Genomic DNA, 21,367 nt, shown 5'->3' on the forward strand with positions numbered 1-21,367 from the left:
TAAAACACTTAAAAAAACATATAAGAACTTAGGGCTCCTTCGTGGCTATGTCAGTTAAGCGGCTGACTTTGGCTCAGGCCATCTCATGGTTTGTGAGTTTGAGCCCCATGTCGGGCTCTGTACTGACAGCTCAGAGTCTGGAGCCTGCTTCAGATTCTGTGTCTCCCTCTCTCTCTGCCCTTACCCCACTGGCGCGCTGTTTCTCTCTCAAACATGAACTATAAAAAATACATAGTAAATTGAGATGTTTCAAAAATGGCAATGTGAAAAGACTCATCTGTTCTCTACTCCAGCTATCTTCCCCCAAAGCAGCTATTTCTGTGTATTCTTCAGACATATTCTATAACCAAATGGGGTATATTCGTTTTTCAATTAAATTTGAAGCATGCTAGAAACTGTTCTGTACCCTTTATCGTTGCAAAAAACCTTGATCCTTTTTCATTGCTGCATAGTATTTCACATATGGAGTGTATCATTTAACTGGTTCCCTGATGACTTCTGTCTAACCTGTTTTCAACAGTGGTAGCAATTTGTCATTTTACACATGTTCTAGTTTATCTGTAGGGTAACTACCTAAAGATGGAATTGTTAGGGCAAAAGCAAAATGCATGATTTTAAAAGAACATACCAGATTGCTCTCTCTCGACTCGTACCAACCAACTTATTTTCCCACTGGAAATGTCTTGAGTGCTTGTTGATGTGCCGGTAGTGACTTTCTAATGACTGTATTAGCAAAACTTCCTCCTTTAGCAAAGCTGAGTCCATCTGTGTTCTTGCTCTTATTCTTTCCCTTTCTGGTAACTTTTATCTTTGGCTTCTGTCTCGTCTTAGTCTGCATTCATGCTTAAGCCTCCCATCCATTCTCCCCCAAATTCTTTGCCTGTCTTGGTAGAGCCCCATTTTCCACACACTCTTCCTAAGCCTCCTTTCCCATGCATTCAACGCATCAACACTGTTTCCGAGCACTTCACTCCCTTCAAGTGGCTTACTCCTTCTCTACACTACAGGACTACTGCTTCCTTTCTGCAGTACTCTTCTTCGCCTCATCACTCCTTCATCCCACACCACCGCTGAACGAGGGCTTCTCAGGACGGGCTGTGGCATATCTCACCTGGGCTATTACAGTAGCATCCTAGTGATTGATTCTTCCTGTGCAGAGCCTCTTCCCTCCCAGATTCTTACCGCCACGTCTCACCAAAAACACAGGTTGGTTTGTGTCCTGTGCCGTAATCTCCAAATACTCCTACTGGTTGAAATCCAAACCCACAGCATGGCTTATAAAGCCGAGTTCGTGTCACCAAATATCTGAGCACCAACTAAAACCGTGAGGCAGTACTAAGGCCAGTGAGATGGGCCTTGCAACGTAATGAAAGGCGAAGCAACTGCTTAGAAGATACTACATACAGTAAGCTTTGGAAGCACAGGGGCACTCAGCTCAAAGAAGACAGCAACCTGCATATGGGCCACAGGCTATTACCAACCAAGAGCAGCCGAACTGTCAACTCTTCTGTAAAGCTTCCCCTATCTGTCCAGAGTTAACTTCAACAACTAACCTCACTGAATGTAGTATATAACTTTATTATACGGTGTATCCTTTTAAAGTTTATTTTTTTGAGAGACAGCAAGCGGGGGAGGGGCAGAGAAAGGGAGAGAGAGAATCCCAGGCAGCCTCTGCACTGTGAATGCAGAGCCCCAAGCAGGGCTTGATCTCACAAACCACGAGATCATGACCTGGGCCGAAACCAAGAGTCGGACACTTAGCTGAGTCACCCAGGCACCCCTCATTTCTCATTTGTACCCCCTCTATGAGCTTTTTGAAGGCCAAGATAAATTCTTTTTCATTAAAAAGAAAGAAAAAACCACAGAGATGGATAAGCTATTAGGTTAACAATACCATTGAACTGTAAAAATATTTTTAGACTATTACCAAAATTACCATAAATAACATACTAGTTGCATTTGACGTCACTGGAACTGAAAGCAGGATTTTACATTAATTTTTTTTCTTAATTTCTTACTAGTTCTGACCAGTGGGTGTACTTTTTCTGGATCCTTACTATCATAGCCAAAAGAATATTTTAGTATACGCATTAACAATGCATAATAAAACCAAAACCAAAACCAAAACAGAATACAGCTTTTATATTATTGAACTTTATGTACAAAATCATTTGATTTCAAATAAACATTTAATGTAAAAACAAATGTTCTTTTAAACTGAATTTTTTTTTTACATCTACTGTACCATTCAAATGCTTTATCATCTTACATGATTTCTTCAAAATCTCTTATCAAGGGTACATATAGAAAAGCATTTTTTTATAAATAGAAACAAAGGGATTTTTTCAGCTTTTATTATAAGATGACATAAAAAGTTTACTCAACAGAAGTAATTTCATTACTATTTGGGGGAGGGAATCACCGACTTTTTGTGCAAACAATGCTAGCCTTCTTTTAAGCATTAAGAGCATAACTGCTTAAGAAATGACATAAGCAATAATTCTACACCTACATCTCCCCTAAAATAATCTATTTTTTTTTTTTTTTACATATGTGCACAGCTTTAGCAAATTAAAGCCCGAGAGAAATGCTCGAGATTCACTATCCAGAGGCATGATCAGAGTTGACTGTAACTCCTCATGTAGAGAGCTTACCAATCAAGGAGTCTGTAATGAAAGCTGCAGTTTCCCTCTTTCCTATTTTTTTAACACAAAAATCAATGACTAAGAACTTAATACTGGATGACAAATCACATCCACACTATTAGTTAAATAGCCTCACAGTTAAACACATCTTAAAAGACCAATCAAATCAGTATTTACATTTTATAAATTTCTGAAGACACCATTAGAAAGCTTATATATCCCTTCATTAAACAAAATAGGGAACTGCATCTGATGGTGGTGGAATGAAATTAAAAAATTAAAAATACCTGTATTTACAGCAGCATTGATCCTTTATAAATAAAGAATATGAAAATGCAATTATCTTTAAGGATAATAAAAAATTGAGGTGATGTTACTCAACCACAGTGCTTGGAGTTGGAATAAAAAATCTATTGGTGCTTGTTAATGTGCCAGTAGTGAAACCACTTTCTGTTGGAGAAAATCCAACTGCAAATATGTGCATAAGACACATATCTCACAGGGCAAAACTGCTCACAATTCAAGTCAGCTTATCTGTATTGGATATTCTAATCATGAAATACATTACAAAGACATCCTTGCAAAGAAAAAAACAAGTTATAATATCTTCTGGTTCATTTTTATAGAACATTTCCTTCCTCAAAAGTGGCATCTTAAAAATCCCAAACTCATTCTTCCCTTAGTTTATAATGAAAAGATGCGGACAGCTTAATTTTCAATGTGATTACCACCATGTTGGAAAAAAAAAAAACAAACAGCAAATGTTCAAGTTTAAAAAAATATACTGGGTGAGCAATGCAATAAAATTATCCACATAAAAACAAATGGTCAGTAACCTTGTAAGCCAATATGACATTTCACTGTCAACTATATGAAAAATTAACATTTCCTCAAACAGGCATAAGATGAAGAAGTGCTATTTTAAAATTGTAAAATGAACTTAGATAAAATATCTCATTGTAATCTCATTCCAAAATGATAAATGATTTCAAAATCAAGGATCAAGGTTTGATTGCAAATAATAATGCAACATAATTTCAAGAAATCTCCAATTTTTAAAAAAGGGAATCACACTCCAATTTTCCCTCCCCAAGAAAAGGTTTCACAATTACAAAGTAGAAAAACAGCCAGTCACAAATGCAAAAAACATTGTAATTTAAATATAGGAAATAATTTCTAGCTTATCAATTCAATATATTTCATAAGACAATTGTTAAAGTTAAAAATACTTTCTTTGAAGTATTGCTTTTCATGCTCAAACTAGAGTGTTTTAATGACATCAATAAAACTGATATACATGTAATGCTGCATAATGAAGTGAAGTAGAACCCTGATACAAATACCCTTGTTGAAATCATTTACTTCATCTAACAGTGCCTGTTTGAAACCTATGATTACAAACAAAAACAAAACTCTTCCTAGAGGCTGAATTCCCTAGAATGACAATTTCAGTGTTTGTCCGTAACATGGGGTTAGGCCTTTTCTTTTCAGAGTTTTTGTTTTTTGCTCTGTTTTGAAACCCCTGAGACACCATCTGCTTCCAAAGCTTTCTCTTTTGAGTTAATTTCACTAAATCCATTTGCTGTCCCATTTTGTTCTTCAGTGATTTCTTCATTTGCAGGGGAAGCAGATTCTCCTTTTTCTAATTTTTGCTGCATTTCACGGAGCTTGGTAACAGCTTTATCTATTGACATTATGCTAATAAGATTAAAGTCATGCATGCTGACTAGATGAAGCATGAAGTTTCGACATAAATTCTTCTTAATTATTTTCTGTCCATAGTTTTCTACAAACAGCATACAGGCATGATTCATTTGATTGTCAGCAATAAACCTATTTAATAAAAATAACACAAACATCAATAGTAATACAAAGCATTTTTGTCAAATGCAACATAACTATGACGATAGTCCAGTAAGTGATGATTTAACAAGCAGTAAAACTACAATGAAGCTGAGATTCAGTGACCTGAATGGGCTTACTGTTTTAAAATTTTTAAGAGATTTAATTTAACCAGAGCTTAAATAGAAATCCTTTCTGTCTGTTCTAATGAAATTGCACACAACAGTATTAAGAGTATATAAAGCATTTTCTCTTGCCAGCACCACCTTCATGAACTCTCTACAAACAAGTTAGCTATCTATCCCCTTTATTCTCTCCCTTGACCTTGACACACTTTGCTATTTCAGAAGCAGCATTTCTCTGCATTTTCAGTTCATGGAAAACCTTTAAAGAAACAAAGATGTCACATTTGTGACAATATGGATGGACCTTGTAAGCATTCTGCTAAGTAAAAGAAGTCAGAAAGAAGGACAAATACTGTATGATCTCATTTATATGTGGAATCCAAAAAAAACGGGCATCTGGCTGGCTCTGTTGGTAGAGCATACAACTCTTGATCTCGGGGTCGTGAGTTTGAGCCCCATGCTGGGAGAGAGTACTTGAAAAAAATAAAAACAAAACTCATTTAAAAAAAAGATCAAACTTACAGGCACCAAAGGCAGAAGGTGGGGGGGAGGGGGGATTGGAGGAAGGTATTCAAAAGGTACAAACTTTCAGTTGTAAGATACATAAGAACTAGGGATATAATGCACAACATGACAATAGCTACTAACACTGTTGTATGATATATAGGAAAGTTGTCAAAAGAGTACTAAGAGTTCTCAACACAAGGAGAAAATTTTTTTCTTTATTCTTTTTATTATATCTGTATGAGAACAGGGATTTTAGCTAAACTATTGTGGTAATCACTTCACAATATATGTAAATCAAACCATCATACGATACGCCTTATAAAGTGATATATGTCAATTATTTCTCAATACAACAGAAAAAAAAGCCACGTTAAAAAAAGATTTGAGGGGCGCCTGGGTTCGGCGTCCGACTTTGGCTCAGGTTATGATCTCGCGGTTCGTGGGTTCAAGCCCTGCGTCAGGCTGTGTGCTGACAGCTCAGAGCCTAGAGCCTGCTTTGGATTTTGTGCCTCCCTCCCTCTCTCTGCCCCTCCCCAGGAAGCACTCTGTCTCAGTCTCTCTCTCAAAAATAAACAAACATTTAAAAAAAAAAAAAAAAAAAAGATTCGAAGATGTCACAACAAATGTGGTACAGTGTGGTTGTGTTAGTAGAAAGCATGCAGGGTGCACCCACAATGAATAAAATTTGAAAAAATAAAATTAAACCAAACAGGAGAATGGCTGCTCAGTTACCCACTGAAACTGTTGAGTTCAACAAGGTCTGTAAAGTCTGCCTGCAGATATCGTAAAATCCAAAGTTTACCCAGCTAGCTGCCACTTTATAATGTTGGCAAATCATGAACCCCAATAGTTGTTATTCTAGCAGATTTGGATCAAGGAATGAAAATGGAACTCAATATAGTAATACGACTAAAATTCTATCTTGAAACTGGCATATCAGGACAAAAGAAAAAATAGACACTAAGCTTCCACATACATACTTTACTCACAATGGAGTTTTAATGACTAGCCCACGGACTAGGCAAACATTTTCTATGAAAGGACAGAGAAACATTTTAGGCTTTGCGATCCGTTGTCTTCCTCTTTTTTTTCTTTCAACCCACTTAAAATGTGAAGACTATTCTTAGCTCAAGTCCATATACAAAAAAAGGCTATGGCTCATGCACCCTAGACATCTGGGCTAGACAGAACTTCTGCACCAATTCCTCTTCACTCCCAGGAGTAAAGAAACAAAAGTGCTCCTTCCCATTTATTTCATTACAAATGAAAAAACCTTGGCTGCTTGTACTATAGAAGAAAGCCTTAAATGAGGATCTAATAATGGAGTCAGAGGAGAAAAAAAACGTGTATTGACGGGCAAAGAGTTCCCACAGGGAAGGAGACAGAACTGTAGGAAAAGCAATGTCGTGGAACACGCTTTTAGCCATAAAGGCACAAGAAGTACTGCTCTACCCTGACTTCTATGGAGCGGTAGTAAGAAATCAGAAAAGCTACTTATATCTTATTCTTCATAATTAACCAATTTTTAAAATTATGGTAATAACTGTGATAAGTAATTTTCAGGATTTCCACACATACAGCACAGGACGTTATATTTTTAATCCTTGGCAATAAAAGAAATGAAAATTGGGTCGTTAAAAAGACATATTAAAGATAAAAAATGCCGTTAGAGGTTACACCTTCCTTACATAAATCCCTTTTCCCTTATGCAGTTATAATAGTTCGGATTAGAGTAAGATTAGGGCACATTATGTCGAAGCTAACGGAATTTTAAATGAGATTCAAACACAGATTTATAGAATGTGAAGTAGCAAGAAGAGCAAAAAGGAAATGGAATATTTAAATTTAGGAATACCCTACCCATGTTTCATGACATGGAGATTCCATAGTTTCATCACCTCCTTCTCTCCTTCATTAACATCAGAAAATTCCTCAATTTGCTAAAAAAGGAAAGAAAAAATATCTATTAAGTGCACAATAAACAGAATTGGTATTTCTAAGAAAAAATTGTGAGAATGTAAAAAACTGAACTTTTGTAACTAATACCACAACTTACTTACACAGCAAAGTGGGAACATCAAACAGCTTTTATTTTAAGTAGTAATTTTAAAAGGGAAACCCTAAGTTACGAAAGAGTTACCTATTAAAAAATAAAAACACAATACAAAATCACAAGAAGAAAACCTGTATTTTCTTTAGTTAGTAACTGTTTCATTTTTATTTATAAAAGACTTTTTTATGCCATTTGCAACTATGTGGATGGAACTAGAGGGTATTATGCTAAGCGAAATTAGAGAAAGACAAAAATCATATGACTTCACTTATATGAGGACTTTACGACACAGAACAGATGAACACAAGGGAGGTAAAAATAATATAAAAACAGGGAGGGGAACAAAACAGAAGAGACTCTTAAATATAGAGAACAAACAGAGGGTTGCTGGACGGGTTGTGGGAGGGGGAATGGGCTAAATGGGTAAGGGGCATTAAGGAATCTACTCCTGAAATCATTGTTGCACTATATGCTAATTTGGATGTAAATTTAAAAAAATTTAAAAAAATAAAAAAAACAACAAAAAACGGGAAAAATTTTTTTTTATTTTAAAGTTGATTTATTTTGAGAGAGAGAAAGAAAAAAAAAGAGAATCCCAAGCATGCCGTGTGAAGCCTGACATAGGGTTCGAACTCATGAACTGTGAGATCATGACCTGAGCTGAAATTGAGTGGGACGCTTGACCAACTGAGCCACCCAGGCGCCTCAGTTGATAACTGTTTAAATAACACAATTACAAAAATTGTGGAGGGGCACCCGGCTGGCTCTGTCGGTGGAACATGAGACTCTTGATCTCAGGGTTGTGAGTTCGAACCCCAAGTCAGGTGTAGAGATTACTTAAAAATAAAATCTTTGGGGTGCTTGGGTGGCTCAGTTGATTAAGCATTCAACTCTTGATTTCAGCTTATAGTTCGTGAGATTGAGCCCCACTGGGCTCTGTGCTGACACTGTGGAGGCTGCTTAGGATTCTCTCTCTGTCTCTCTCTCTGCCCTTCTCCCGCTCACACTCTCTCTCTATAAATAAATAAATAAACTTCAAGTAAATAATATCAAATCCAATCAAATCTTTAGGGGTGCCTGGATGGCTCGGTTGGTTGAACATCCAACTCTTGATTTTGACTCGGGTCATGATCCCAGGGTTGTGGGATGAAGCCCCACGTCTCGCTCCGTGCTGAGTGTGGAGCTTGCGTAAGATTCTCTGCCCCTCTCCCCCACTCATACGTGCTCTCTAAAATAAAAAAAGAAAATAAAATCTTAAAAAAAAAAAAACCTGTGGGGGCACCTGAGTGGCTCAGGTCATGATCTCATGGTTCAAGAGGTTGAGTCCCACATTGGGCTCTGTGCTGACAGCTCACACCTGGAGACTGCTTCCGATTCTGTCTCCCTCTCTCTCTGCCCCTCCCCCATTCACAGTCTCCCTCCCTCTCCCTCTCTCAAAAACAAACATTAAAAAAATTTATTTAAATAAAATATAATAAAAAAATTGCAGATTCCCACATTCCTTCATTTAGAAAGAGCTCCTGTACATTAAGTCAAGATTTTAAATCATATTAAACAATAGTTTTTAAACACAAATCCGTAAGATTCTAAAGTCAGAGTCAATAGTGATACTAGTAATACTTACTGTAATGGTTTTTTCTCTTAGCCATTCAGGATCCTTTTCATCTTCACTGTCTACTTCCATTTCTTGTGGACGGAGAGGTAAACAAGTATCACTATGGAAATACAGACGGTTGTGTCCACTACTGTACGTTCGCTGCTGTTCCACTTCTCCATCTTCAGATTCAAGAAATTCAGACATGCTTGCTTTTGTTCGTTTTGGTCTAATGGAAAGAGATGTTGATGGAACACTGAGTGACAGGGATTCTTTCTATTTCACATCTCTCAAATAGAGTATGTTCCTTGTTTCCTATCTAGGTATGCACATAGTAACTTCCACTGGAAAAACTCCTTAATCTCTCGAACCACTAGAGCAGTTGTGATATTAACATTTAAAACATAGCAAAAAGTTCTAAGGAGGAAGTAAGAAAATCACTGTGGGAGCTGGGGAGGGTTATAAAGCAGTATACCACCCCAGAGACTTAGCTAACAATCTGCAATAATGACTCCCACCTAAATAGTAGCTTTGTCTGGCTCTCCTTTGTTCCTCCACCATCATCAATAAAAGTCAGAGGATAAACTTTTGTTGTATGACCTTTTTACCTACCTGCACACAAGAATGTGTGTGATAGGCGTTCTCTTTACTGGTCCATTTCGGCTAAAAGCAAATCCAGGTTGGCGATGAATATCCTGAGGATTTCCTGCATAGGAGCCATCATAACACTCGTTGATAGAAACATCTATTCTAGCACCTTTTGGATGATACTGTAAGAAAAATGGCAAGATGCTTATAATAAGGAAATATTAATTATCCCTACCCTGAACACCTAACATGCCAATTTATTTTAAAAAGTACTAGTGGGTTCTTAATGTTTTGAAAACTAAAATAAACTACACATACCAGCATGGTGAAAGGGAAGTCAGAAGATCTGGACTCAAGAAGATCTGTGTTAAAATCCTGGCTGTGACATTCACTGGCTTGGTAATTTTGTACAAATTATTTCTTGTTTGAGCAACAATAAAGAAATGACCACTTAATTCAAAGAGCTGGTGTGAGGATTATGTGTGTCAATATAGGTGCAATATGCAAATATATACAAACTGAATCACTGTAATTCATGCATTAAGCAATCCATCAAATGCAAAGATTTTGGTATTTTTTGCAGAAGGGAAATTTATTTTATCATGTTTTAATTTCAATATAATTAACGTACAGTGTTATATTAGTTTCAGGTGTACAAAAGTGATTCAATAATTCTATACATTACTTGGTGCTCAACATGCTAAGTGTACTCCTAAAAAAAGCACAATTTTTGAAAGTCAGACTGTCTTATATATTACTGGTAGGGAAAAAAAAAAAAGGGGTGCCTAGGTGGCTCGGTCAGTTAAGTTAGGCGTCCGACTTCAGCTCAGGTCATGACCTCACGCTTCGCTGAGTTCGAGCCCTACATCTGGCTCTCTGCTGTCAGCACAGAGCCCATTTCGGATCCTCGGCCTCCTCTCTCTCCGCCCCTCCCTTGCTCACCCTCACTCTCAAAAATAAACAAACATTAAAAAAAAAGTTACTTACAACATAATTGAAGATAAATCTGCTGTGGCAGAGTTTAAGATGCTTGAGTAAGCTATAAAGTTTGCGGCAATTCAGAGTACACCATGGGCAATGTAGGTCGTCTCTCGCTTCAGTTTGTTGTCTCGTGTTGTTGTTATAAAGGAACTTGAAAATAACAAAAAACAGCAAATCTCCAACTTAAACATCTCAAGATATTGTTTCATCATCCCCTTTAAAAATAGTTAAAACGACTTAAAAAGAAAATCAAATTAGAGACATTCTTTCATTTAAATATGCAAAATATTTCAGACGTGATGTACAAAACAAAGGTGTTTCATGATTACTTCAAAATGAAGGGCCAGATGTTTACCTGATAAAATATTCTTAATTTTTGTCGGTTTTCGTTTGAAGTATCTTTTTCTTTTCTTGTTTGTAGGTCCGTATTCAATGATTCTTTAACAGCTGAAAATACATACTTTTATATTTAATGCAAATACCTGCTTATAAAAAGTGAAATAATGCATCTTGTGAAAATAAACATGAAAGGTTTCAAAGAATTCTACTTATGGTACTTAAAACGCTTTTTGTTCTCATCCTCATGTGATGATTATAGGAACAATCTCCTTAACCAGCACCCCTAATCAGTTAAGGTCTTTACTGGCAGGAGCCATTTTTTCCCTATTAAAAACCACCTCTTACATTCTAAACCATTATAAAAGTACCCCAAATAATTATATGTAGTCACTACAGTATTTTAAGCACTCTGAAGGTCAGAGTGTGGTTCTGACTGGTCTTTGCATTTTCTTTTCTTTTTTTTTTTTTAATTTTTTTTTTCAACGTTTTTTATTTATTTTTGGGACAGAGAGAGACAGAGCATGAACGGGGGAGGGTCAGAGAGAGAGGGAGACACAGAATCGGAAACAGGCTCCAGGCTCTGAGCCATCAGCCCAGAGCCTGATGCGGGGCTCGAACTCACGGACCGCGAGATCGTGACCTGGCTGAAGTCGGACGCTTAACCAACTGCGCCACCCAGGCGCCCCTGGTCTTTGTATTTTCAATGCACAGCAGTGAGCAGACTTCCACTAAGTGTTAGTTTAACAAAAATTAAATTAAAAATGATTGTATTAATTTCATTGCAAATCCAAAAGATAATGGCCATCAATAATTTTGTTCTATTTCTTTACAGACTTAAAATGTTTTTATTTTCCCTGACAGAACAATTTCATATGTACAATTTTGTATGAAACTTTTTTTCTCAGTTTCTTTGAAACTCTTTACCTAGCAGACTGGCCACAGAGTATTTTCAGAAGTACCCAGACCACAATTTACTCGGGAAATCTTTGCCCTGACACAGGCCACTTCTTATATCTCTTGGACTCTAACAGTAACTTGCACACCATAAATGGACATGAGGGGTCAATGTCAAAGACAACTGTCCTACACCTTCTGTCTTCTTTAAACAGACTTAGACAAAAACACATAGATGCTCTCAATCAAGGACAGTGTTCCTATCAGGCAGGTACAAGACGACAGAACACTGCACCTGGGCCTTAACTCAGCAGAATTAACTTCATTTAGAAGTGTTTTTCCTCTAAAAATTGACTGCAAAATTTAACCTGGTAAAGGGGCACCTTGAGTGGTTCATTCAGTTAATAAGCCTCTGACTTCAGCTCAGGTCATGATCTCACCATTCAAGAGGTTGAGCCCCACGTCAGGCTCTGTGCTGACAGCTCAAGAGCCTGGAGCCTGCTTCAGATTCTGTGTTCTCCCTCTCTCTCTCTCTGCCCCTTCCCTGCTTGTGCTCTCTCAAAAATAAATAAACATTACAAATAAATAAATAAATAAATAAATAAATAAATAAATAAATTTAACCTGATAAAATTCAAGTTATGATGATCCACACCTAGAACTGTGAAAACACTCTGAAATACTGAATTCAATTCTATAACATATACAAATCTCTACATGAATTATAAAAAGCATACAGTTCCAAAACCGTTAATATAGCTGCAGTTCCAAAATCTAAAAAGTTAGAAAAACTAATTGTTTTTCTCATGAGCTTCTGAGAAATGTATTTACTGGAAAAACGTGTTCTAAACAGACATGAGGCTATCTCTAGACCTCATCTGGAGGCGTTCCGTAACACATGGCATATATATATACTATATGTTCCATCAGGCTTTTAACATATCTGGCAGAAAACATAAAGAACTGCTGAGATTTCTAAAAGAATAATTATTAGCACAAAAGGCAAACAAATTAATCCGAAGCCAAGTCCTAACTCTGTAAAGCATTATTTTGTAATTTTTTACAGTTTATTTATTTTTGGTAATCTCTACATCCAACTTGGGGCTCAAATTCACAATCCAGAGTTACATGCTCTTCTGACTGAGCCAGCCAGGCACCTATGCAAAGTGTTATTTTGACAGCAATGTTTTCTTACCTATAGTCTGAGTAGGTTTAACTGAACCAGGCTTGTTTTCTTGATGAAGACTCTCTGAATTTCTAGTGGCAAGAGGCTTGGCAATAGGAGCTGTAGATTTATCATTGGTCTCTCCTGTCCAACGAAGAGTGAACTGCAATGTAGGTCCCTGAGAAAATGTTTCAAATGGAGGCAGCCTCTAAAAAACAAAGCATAGGAGAAGAGTGAAGAGTCCATATAATGAAAGAAATCATAGGGGAGAAAAAGCGCCTCCCAATATTTATTATGATAAATTAACGTGGATTTGAAAACCTAAATGCCTACAGATATGGCCAGGCAGATAAAGCAAATCTGTGGCGCTGTACAGACTGTAGTACTGGAGTGCTCAGGTTGTGTACAAAGAGCCACTTAACAGCAACAGATGAACTGTTGCGATGTGCAAACACAAGCCCAGTACCATCACATTTTCAGATTTTTTTCAAAAGTCAGAAATCCAAGTTTGCGTGGGAAATCTTCCTATTTTTACATGTTGGCAATCAATGGAATATGGCTTTAAAGGCAACAAAAAAAACCCGTGGTAACCAAAGCCTGCCAGTTTGCAACCTCTGTTAGATGACCAACTACTTTCTTTTTGTAAACTGAACGATTATGGCAATTTGTAAATTTTCCTGGACTTCTTCAGCTTCAATGATAGCTGCCCTTGTTTCTCCTGTTTGGGTTTTGGGACCCGGAACTATCAGCCTTCCTCCTCAACCTCAAATCATTTATAAAACGACCCTTCTGGTCTCCCTTAATTCCCAGCTAACATTTAGCCATCTGCCCTAATCTCTCACCTATCTTCAAGGATTTGCCTGTTAGGCTGATGATCCCAAACTGATCCTCAATTCTTTGTGCTTGAGGTCTAACCCCATATACCTCCAACTGCCTCTGAGACGCTACTGCTTGGATGACATCAATGTCACCTTGAACCAAAAATATGTTTAGATGTGAATCTATTTTCTCTCCTTCCCAGGCATAATTATTTTTGTTCCCAGCATTGTCATTCTACCAGTGATCCTAAGCTAAAAACTTTAGAATTACATTTGACCATATTTTTCTTTTTGTTTCTCTTACATAATCACCAAGTATAGATCCTTATTACCTTTTTACTACAGTATCTCACCTGCTCTCCTGCTTCTTTTTACCTCTCAATTCATATATAGGAGACCAAATAATCTTCTGAAAGACTACTTTCATTTTATTCCATAGAAACCTTCAGTGGGCTCCTGTATATTTTACTGCCATACAAGCCTAAACTCCTACATCTTTATTACAAACAGTCCTCTTAAAACTGTAATTTTAGACAGGAATGAAGTAAGTGTGCTTTTATAAACTAGTTTTAAAACAGTTAAGTCTGTATCTAGGTATTTGTCTTGTAAATATACTTACAACGCATAAAGATACATATACTAGTATATTTACCATAACATTTGTGAAAATGTAAAAAAAAATTAAGATAACTGAATTACCCATTAAAATAGCATTGGTGTAGTAAATTATGGGACATTTATTTAAAAGAATACCACAACACTTTTAAAAGTTAGAACCAAATCTAAATGTTCCAATTTTAGAAGGATGCTCATTTCATATTGCTTTAATTTCTTGGCAAAAACCATCAACTCATATATATATAATTCTTATTTTCTTGTGAATAAGAACTTTAAACAAGAAACTTAAAACATAATGAACACTTGCATGAAATTCAAACACTGTAGATAAGCATAAAAAAATAAAAATTTAAAATTCCGTCACCTACAGGTAACCACTATTAATTTTAGAAAAAGTAGGAATATGTATACTATTAAGTAAAAATTAAATACCATGGAAATCCTATCAAAGTATTGCTCTTTTTATGTCTACCTTTGTAGATTTAAGGTACTTCCAATTTCTCATTATTTAAAAATTTTGCCAGGACCTGTTACCTACAACTTATCAGTTAACCAGTTACTACACCTTGTGACAAAACTGAGTAACTGGACTAAAATGTCATCCATATTGCCAGTCTGCCTTCCAGTAAGGGTGTCCCAACTTACTCTTACATTAAAGCATTATTTGAGAATATGTGTCCTCACACCTCCAACTAGAAACTGTCAATCTTTTTAATTGTCAAACCAGTAGTTAAAATAAGATCTCTGAGTTTATGTGTCTTTGAATGCTAATAAGGTTGAATATCTTTTTAAAAGCTTGCTAGCCATCTATATTTGCTGCCCTAAGAATTGCCTGATTGTTCTTTACCCATTTTTCTAATTAGATAGCTTATCTTTTTTCTGGTTGATTTATAAAATTACACATTCTTAATACTAGCTTTTTGTATATTACATTTTCCCCAGCCTATCGTTGTCTTAAACTTTAGATTTTCGCAGTTTTAGAAATGATCCACCTTTAGTTATTTTATGCTTTCTAGCTTTTGCATCATACATACAATGGCTTTCTTCACACTAAGATTATATTAATATTTACCATTTTTTTCTGCAGTTACGTAGTGTTAGTTTTTACATTTCATTTATGAGACTTCTGGAATTTATTAGGTCTGTGTTTATTTCCAAATGGTTAGAGACCAGTTTTGTCACAATTAATGAATAGTCCATCTTTCCCACACAGATTTAATACTAATTTTGTCACAGATTAAAGTCCAAATGTACATGAAACTTTTAAAACTATGCTTCAGTAATCAGCACTTCTATTCCTGTTTATTATACCATACAATTTGGGGTTTTTTTTACCTTTATACTATGTTCTACTATCTATTAAGTAAACGTTCTCAGAAAACTTCCACAGTTTTCCTTAGTATTATTATAAATTGTTTTATTTTAACTTGAAACTAATTTTCAGGCTTAAAAAACTGCTGGGATTTTGCTCATGATAGCACACTGACCTAACATATTTAGAAACAAACGACATCATTATTTTGTTGAGTCTGCCTACCCAAGAAATGTTATTTATTCTTTTTAGTCTCTTAGAAAAGTTACTTTAAGTATGGTTCATCTAAGTTCTTGATAAATTGGTCATCATATGTTGCCTGCTGTTACTATGAATGGGATTTAAAATAGTTAACATTTATTGAGCACTTATTTTATGCCAGGCACAGTGGTAAGCATATTTCATTATTTCATTAAATATCAATTCTATGCCTCATTTTACAGATGAGAGAACTGAGACATAAAAGATTAAATAATTTGCCAGAACGCCACACAGTTTGGAATGGAGATTTGAACCTGGCCGTCTGGCTCCAAGGACAGTGCCTTCCTTTAATACTCTGACTAGGTAACTTTTACTTTGTGTATTTTAAGATATAAAAACAAAGAACTTGTTACTTCCAACAAGAATTTGCATTTGGGAAAGAACACATCGATTAAAAAAATGGGAGTTCGTAACTATAACGTGCTCCACCTTCTAAGTATTCCATACCTTCCCATCAAGAATAGTCTCCCATGTTGCTCTTTTCTTGCTTATTGGACATTCTTCCATTTCCTGCATGGCTACTTCATATTCCCCATCTAAAAGCTGTAAGCGCCTGTTAGACAAACACATACACTTTAAAGTAACCTGTGTATTACTGTAAGTACACAAATCTACATCTTTAGATTTATACTAAAAAGCATTTATTAGATTTATAAACTAGCTTACATACCCAACAAGCTTTTGAAATATACCTACTCTCCACTCCTGACAAAAGCAATTTTAATGATTTGCACTAATAACTATTATTACTAGAGAATTGTTTCATTATTGTAGCTACTCAGATATAAATTTAAACATTTAAAGTATAATACATGCCTCAAGTCTCAAAACTTGGTAAATTTTAAACATTAAGTATAAAGCACAAGTGTAAGCTTTATACTTTTAAAAAAATAGGATAACAACAGTGTTACAATACTTGCCTTAGGGAACCACTAAGAATTATCCCTCTGTTATTTCTAACTATTGAAAATATTTGAACTAGAATTCTTCACTTTCATTCATCATGACCAATAAACTTGATGATTATGACTCTGATAACTACACGATCCTGGGGGCACCTGGCACATATAGGTGCTCAATAAACATTTCATGAATGGATGAATGAAATACCAACTGAAACAAATAATTAATGCCCATATTCACAGTGTAGTTTTAATGTGTATGTACATGTATGTGTGTGTATGTAAGGTTTATATATATTTTTTTCCATACCTTAATCACTGGTAACACTACTACCCTAAACACCATTCTTCAACCATGCTCAATAATTCATTGTATACAGCAACAATATGGCTTCTATTCGTCAGTCTTGGGAAAATTCTGTTAGATGATAACGGCTAACATTTATTGAGTGCTTACTATGTGCCAGGCACTATTTTAAAGACTTAACATTTCATTTAACCTTCCCAACTCCATAAAGTAGATTACTCTGCTTTTCAGAAGAGGAAACTGAGGCACCGAAAGATTAAGTAGCTTGCCTTAAGATGACACAGGAAGTAGACAGAGCTAGCAATTGAACCCAGGTAGTCTCTCTAAGTCTGATCTTAACACCAAATGATTTTGAGACTTAACAGTTTTTGTCTTTATGCTATGCTCCTTGTATTTATTCTTTGACAGTACATCAGCAAAGCTATTTAACTTAGTATTTTACAAAACTATTTTTATTTATTTGAATAGGTAATACATTCACATACTTCTAAACTGAAACGAAGCTTCCCTCATGCGTTTACATGGCTACAAAATATCCTATTTTATAGTTGCACATTTGATAGCTACAATCCAATTTACTCTCCTACCTGTAATGCATGAGGAGGCCCTTTTTTCCCACAGCCTCATCAACAGTGCTTTATCAGTTTTTTGATCTCTGCCAAACTGGTAAGTGAAAAAATGACATCTCAGTGTACTTTTATATTCAGATGTCTTATCTTTTAAATGTTTAAGAACCACATATATTGTTTTGTAAACATCTTTATCCTTTGCTCATTCTTCTATTGTGCTGTGAAACAGCCATACTCTATAGTATGAGTTGAAATTACTTTCCTCTTGTCGTTTTTGACTTAGCTTGTGACAACCTCTTTGTTTTCAAAGTAAGTTTTTAATTTTGCTCACTATTTCATACTTTTTCTCTATGGCTTTTGAACTGTAGTCATTCTTTAAGGAGACTTTAACTTCTCTGAGATTATAAGAAGAATTTTTATACATCTAACTCCTCACATCTTGGTGTGTAAAGTACTTTTCCTCCACTAAAAGGGATCGAAACTCTTTGAAGTGGCCAATTCCAGAGCAGAAGTAGAGAGGGAAAATGTAAGCCTGAAATATCTTACTATTCAAAAAATAAGGAAAAACTAACAAAAAAATAAATAAAAGTAAAAAAGACATAGAGGACCCTGTTGGGAGGGCCTCCTCCTGACTAAATTTGTGACAATTTGGACATTAAAATGAATGACCAATGGCTAGATTAAAACAGACATACTAAAAACGGTATTTGTTACTGATTAAGAAAACATACTGATTAAAAAAATAAGTTGAGGGGAAGAATGCTCTTCTATGTCATTTAAAAAAATGCCAATAAACATGAAAGAAATAACAGAATGTTAAAATTTGGCAACTGTCCTAAGAATAATTTTTTCAGGCACGCCTGGGTGGCTCAGGTGTTTAAGCATCGACTCTTAATGTCAGCTTAGGTCATGACACCAGAGTCACAGGATCAAGCCCAGCCACTGGGCTCCACTCTGAGCATGGAACCTGCTTGGGATTCTCTCTCTCTCCCTTTGTCTTCTCCCCTGCTCACGCTCTCTCTCTACAACAAGCAAAATGAAAAACAAAAATTCTTTTTTAAAGAATAATTTTTTCAAGGAAGAATCATCAATGGATGCTAAACTGCTGGGTAAAAGGTTGTTGGGGAGAAAATGGACATTTACCCAGTTTCACATTTACCATAGAAATTACCTATTTAAATTTTTTTTTAATGTTTATTTTTGAGGCATGCACATGCACGTGCGTGCACAAACACACACACACACACGTGGGGGGGGGGGGGCACAGAATCTGAAGCAGGCTCCAGGCTCTGAGCTGTCAGCACAGAGCCCAATGTGGGGCTTGAACTCATAAACTGTGAGATCATGACCTGAGCCAAAGTCAGATGCTTAACTGACTGAGCCACCCAGATGCCCCAAGATTACCTATTATTAATTAAAGGAAAAGGTACTATTACATTAAAGAAATACTATGAACACCACCTTAACCGAGTGACCAAACCTAATTTTACCTGTGCCTGTGATATACACAAAGAACACATCACCATTCAATGTTCCTGCCCAAAATGTTTAACCTGAATCTAATTATAAGGACATATCACAAAAGTACAAACTGAGAGACGTTCTGCAAAACTACATGCCTGTACTTTAAAAAGTATCACAGATAAACAACAAAAAGAGAAAGGACACAGGTGCATAAACAGAAAACAAACTAGTGGTTGCCAGAGGGGAGGGGTGTGGGGGATAAACAAAATAGGTGAAAGCAGGACTCCTGGGTGGATCAGTCAGTTAAGCGTCCAACTCTTGATTTCAGCTCAGGTCAAGATCTCATGGCGTGTGAGACTGAGCCCTGCATTGGGCTCTGTGCTGAGCCTGCCTGGGATTCTTTTTCTCTGCCTTTCTTCCACTTGCACACACATGTGTGCTCTCTCTCAAAATAAATAAACGAACTTAAAAAAAAAAAAAAGAAGTGAAGGAGAGTAGGAGGTACAAACTTCCAGTTATAAAATAAGTAAGTCACAGGGATGAGAAGTACGACATAGGGAACATAGTAACACCGTAATAACCTTCTATGTTGACAGATGGGGACTACACTTATTGCAAACCCTGCAAAATGTACAGAATTGTCAAATCACTATGTTGGAATTACTAGTTGTATCCCCAAAAGGAGTATCACGTGTCACCTATACTTCAATGTACAACAACGTAATACGAATTATAATTAACAGTAGAAAGTGTAGCAAAGGCAGAAAGAACAGAAAAAAGAAAAAGGGTTGAAGAACTATCCCAAACTGAAGGAGACTGAATAGATATGGCAATTAACAACTAGCTCACAGATCACAACCCTTGACTGGGGGCGGGGTGGAAGAGGGGGAATAACTATGGGGGGGGGGGGGCATTATTGTGGTCAGCTGGGAAGAGTATTAAAATTCCTGAGTATGACAGGTGTATTGTGGTTATGAAGGAACCGTCCTTGTTTCCAGGAGATACATACATACTTTAGGAGTGAGGAATGAAAGTAGAGTGTCACAAACTTTCAAACGATTAAGCACAAGAATAAAATACACATTCACAAATAAAGCAAAGGTAAAACGTTAACAACTGATGTTAACAGCGAAGGGTTATGTGGGTATTAACGATATTTATTGTTCAACTTTTTCATAGTTCAGAAATTTTCATAATGGGGCGCCTGGCTAGCTCAGTAGGGAAGAACATGCAATGCTTGATCTCAAGGTCGCGAGTTCAAGTCCCACATAGGGTGTAGAGATTACTCAAAAATAAAATCATTACAAAAAAAAAAAAAAAGAAATTTTCAATGTAAGTGGGGGGAAAATTCTGTGTTTTCTTCTTGGTACTTTTATTTATTAAACAGAAAGCAGTATTTCAGGGGTGCCTCAGTCGGTTAAGCATCTGACTTTGGCTCAGGTCATGATCTTCTAGTTTGTGAATTCAAGCCCCACATCAGGCTCTGCTCTGCTGTCAGCGCAGAGTCCACTTCTGATACTCTGTCCCCCTCTCTCTCGGCCCTTCACTTGCTCACACGTGCACTCTCTCTCTTAAAAATAAACTTTAAAAAAAAGACAGTATTTCATAAATAAAAGGAATGTGTTAATACATATATAAGGTAGAAAGAATTTTAAAAGGCACGCACGCACACACACACCCCGTGCTGCCTAAAACAGAACACTGACCAACACCAACAAAGCCCACTGTGCTGCATCCTACTTGCTTCTCCCACAGACATAACTACTATCTCCTAGAACATTTGTTTCTGTTGTTTTCCATTTAAATCTCTAACTCATGGGGTGCCGGGCAGGCTCAGTGGGTTAAACGTCCGACTTTGGCTCAGGTGATCTCATAGTTTGTGAGTTCAAGCCCCACATCAGGCTCTCTACTGTCAGCGCAGAGCCAGCTTCAGATCCTGTCTCCCTCTCTCTCTGCCTCTCCCCTGCACTCTCTCTCTCAAAAATAAACATTAAAAAATAAATCTTTAACTCGTAAGTTAAACTTCACAAAGACACTATATTGTTTTAATATTAAGTGATATATTCTAATAGTGATGTTAAGTGATTTATTCTAATACAGTAACCAGAACTTATGGCATTTTTCCTAACCACCTTTACTTTTCTATTAAAGGCCACCTTGTTACCTGGTGGCTAACAAGTGATTACATAAAGCAACAATCTAGTACTTTTTAAAGAGTAGGGAGAATGTACTAGTTGCTGTCCTTGGCTCTTTCTCCTATACCTGACTATTAGTGAACTGTGTTAACCACTAGCAAGCAGCCTGAAACAAGAACTCATGGCATATTACAGGTTCCATTCTCCAACTGGGTCACAAAAGAATGCTACTGGTGGCTCAGTTGGTT

The 21,367-nt window shown here is 36.4% G+C and overlaps 1 protein-coding gene across 2 annotated transcripts in view; it reads right to left on the reverse strand.

Annotated features, from left to right (window-relative positions):
• Positions 1-2,132: 2,132 nt before the first annotated feature.
• The window catches only part of SUZ12 (SUZ12 polycomb repressive complex 2 subunit), a 45,831-nt gene continuing 26,596 nt past the window's right edge, over positions 2,133-21,367 (reverse strand). For both annotated transcript variants that reach the window (XM_058704385.1, XM_058704384.1), the window contains 8 exons: positions 16,190-16,295; positions 12,764-12,941; positions 10,691-10,782; positions 10,342-10,485; positions 9,379-9,536; positions 8,797-8,995; positions 6,980-7,059; positions 2,133-4,478 (listed from right to left, as the gene is read on the reverse strand). In XM_058704385.1, coding sequence (XP_058560368.1) covers positions 4,133-4,478; positions 6,980-7,059; positions 8,797-8,995; positions 9,379-9,536; positions 10,342-10,485; positions 10,691-10,782; positions 12,764-12,941; positions 16,190-16,295 — 1,303 coding nt within the window. In that variant the 3' untranslated portion in view covers positions 2,133-4,132. The remainder of the gene's footprint in view (positions 4,479-6,979; positions 7,060-8,796; positions 8,996-9,378; positions 9,537-10,341; positions 10,486-10,690; positions 10,783-12,763; positions 12,942-16,189; positions 16,296-21,367) is intronic.

The sequence above is a fragment of the Neofelis nebulosa genome, chromosome 16 (assembly GCF_028018385.1).
Source record: "Neofelis nebulosa isolate mNeoNeb1 chromosome 16, mNeoNeb1.pri, whole genome shotgun sequence".
NCBI classification, from domain to species: Eukaryota; Metazoa; Chordata; class Mammalia; order Carnivora; family Felidae; genus Neofelis; species Neofelis nebulosa.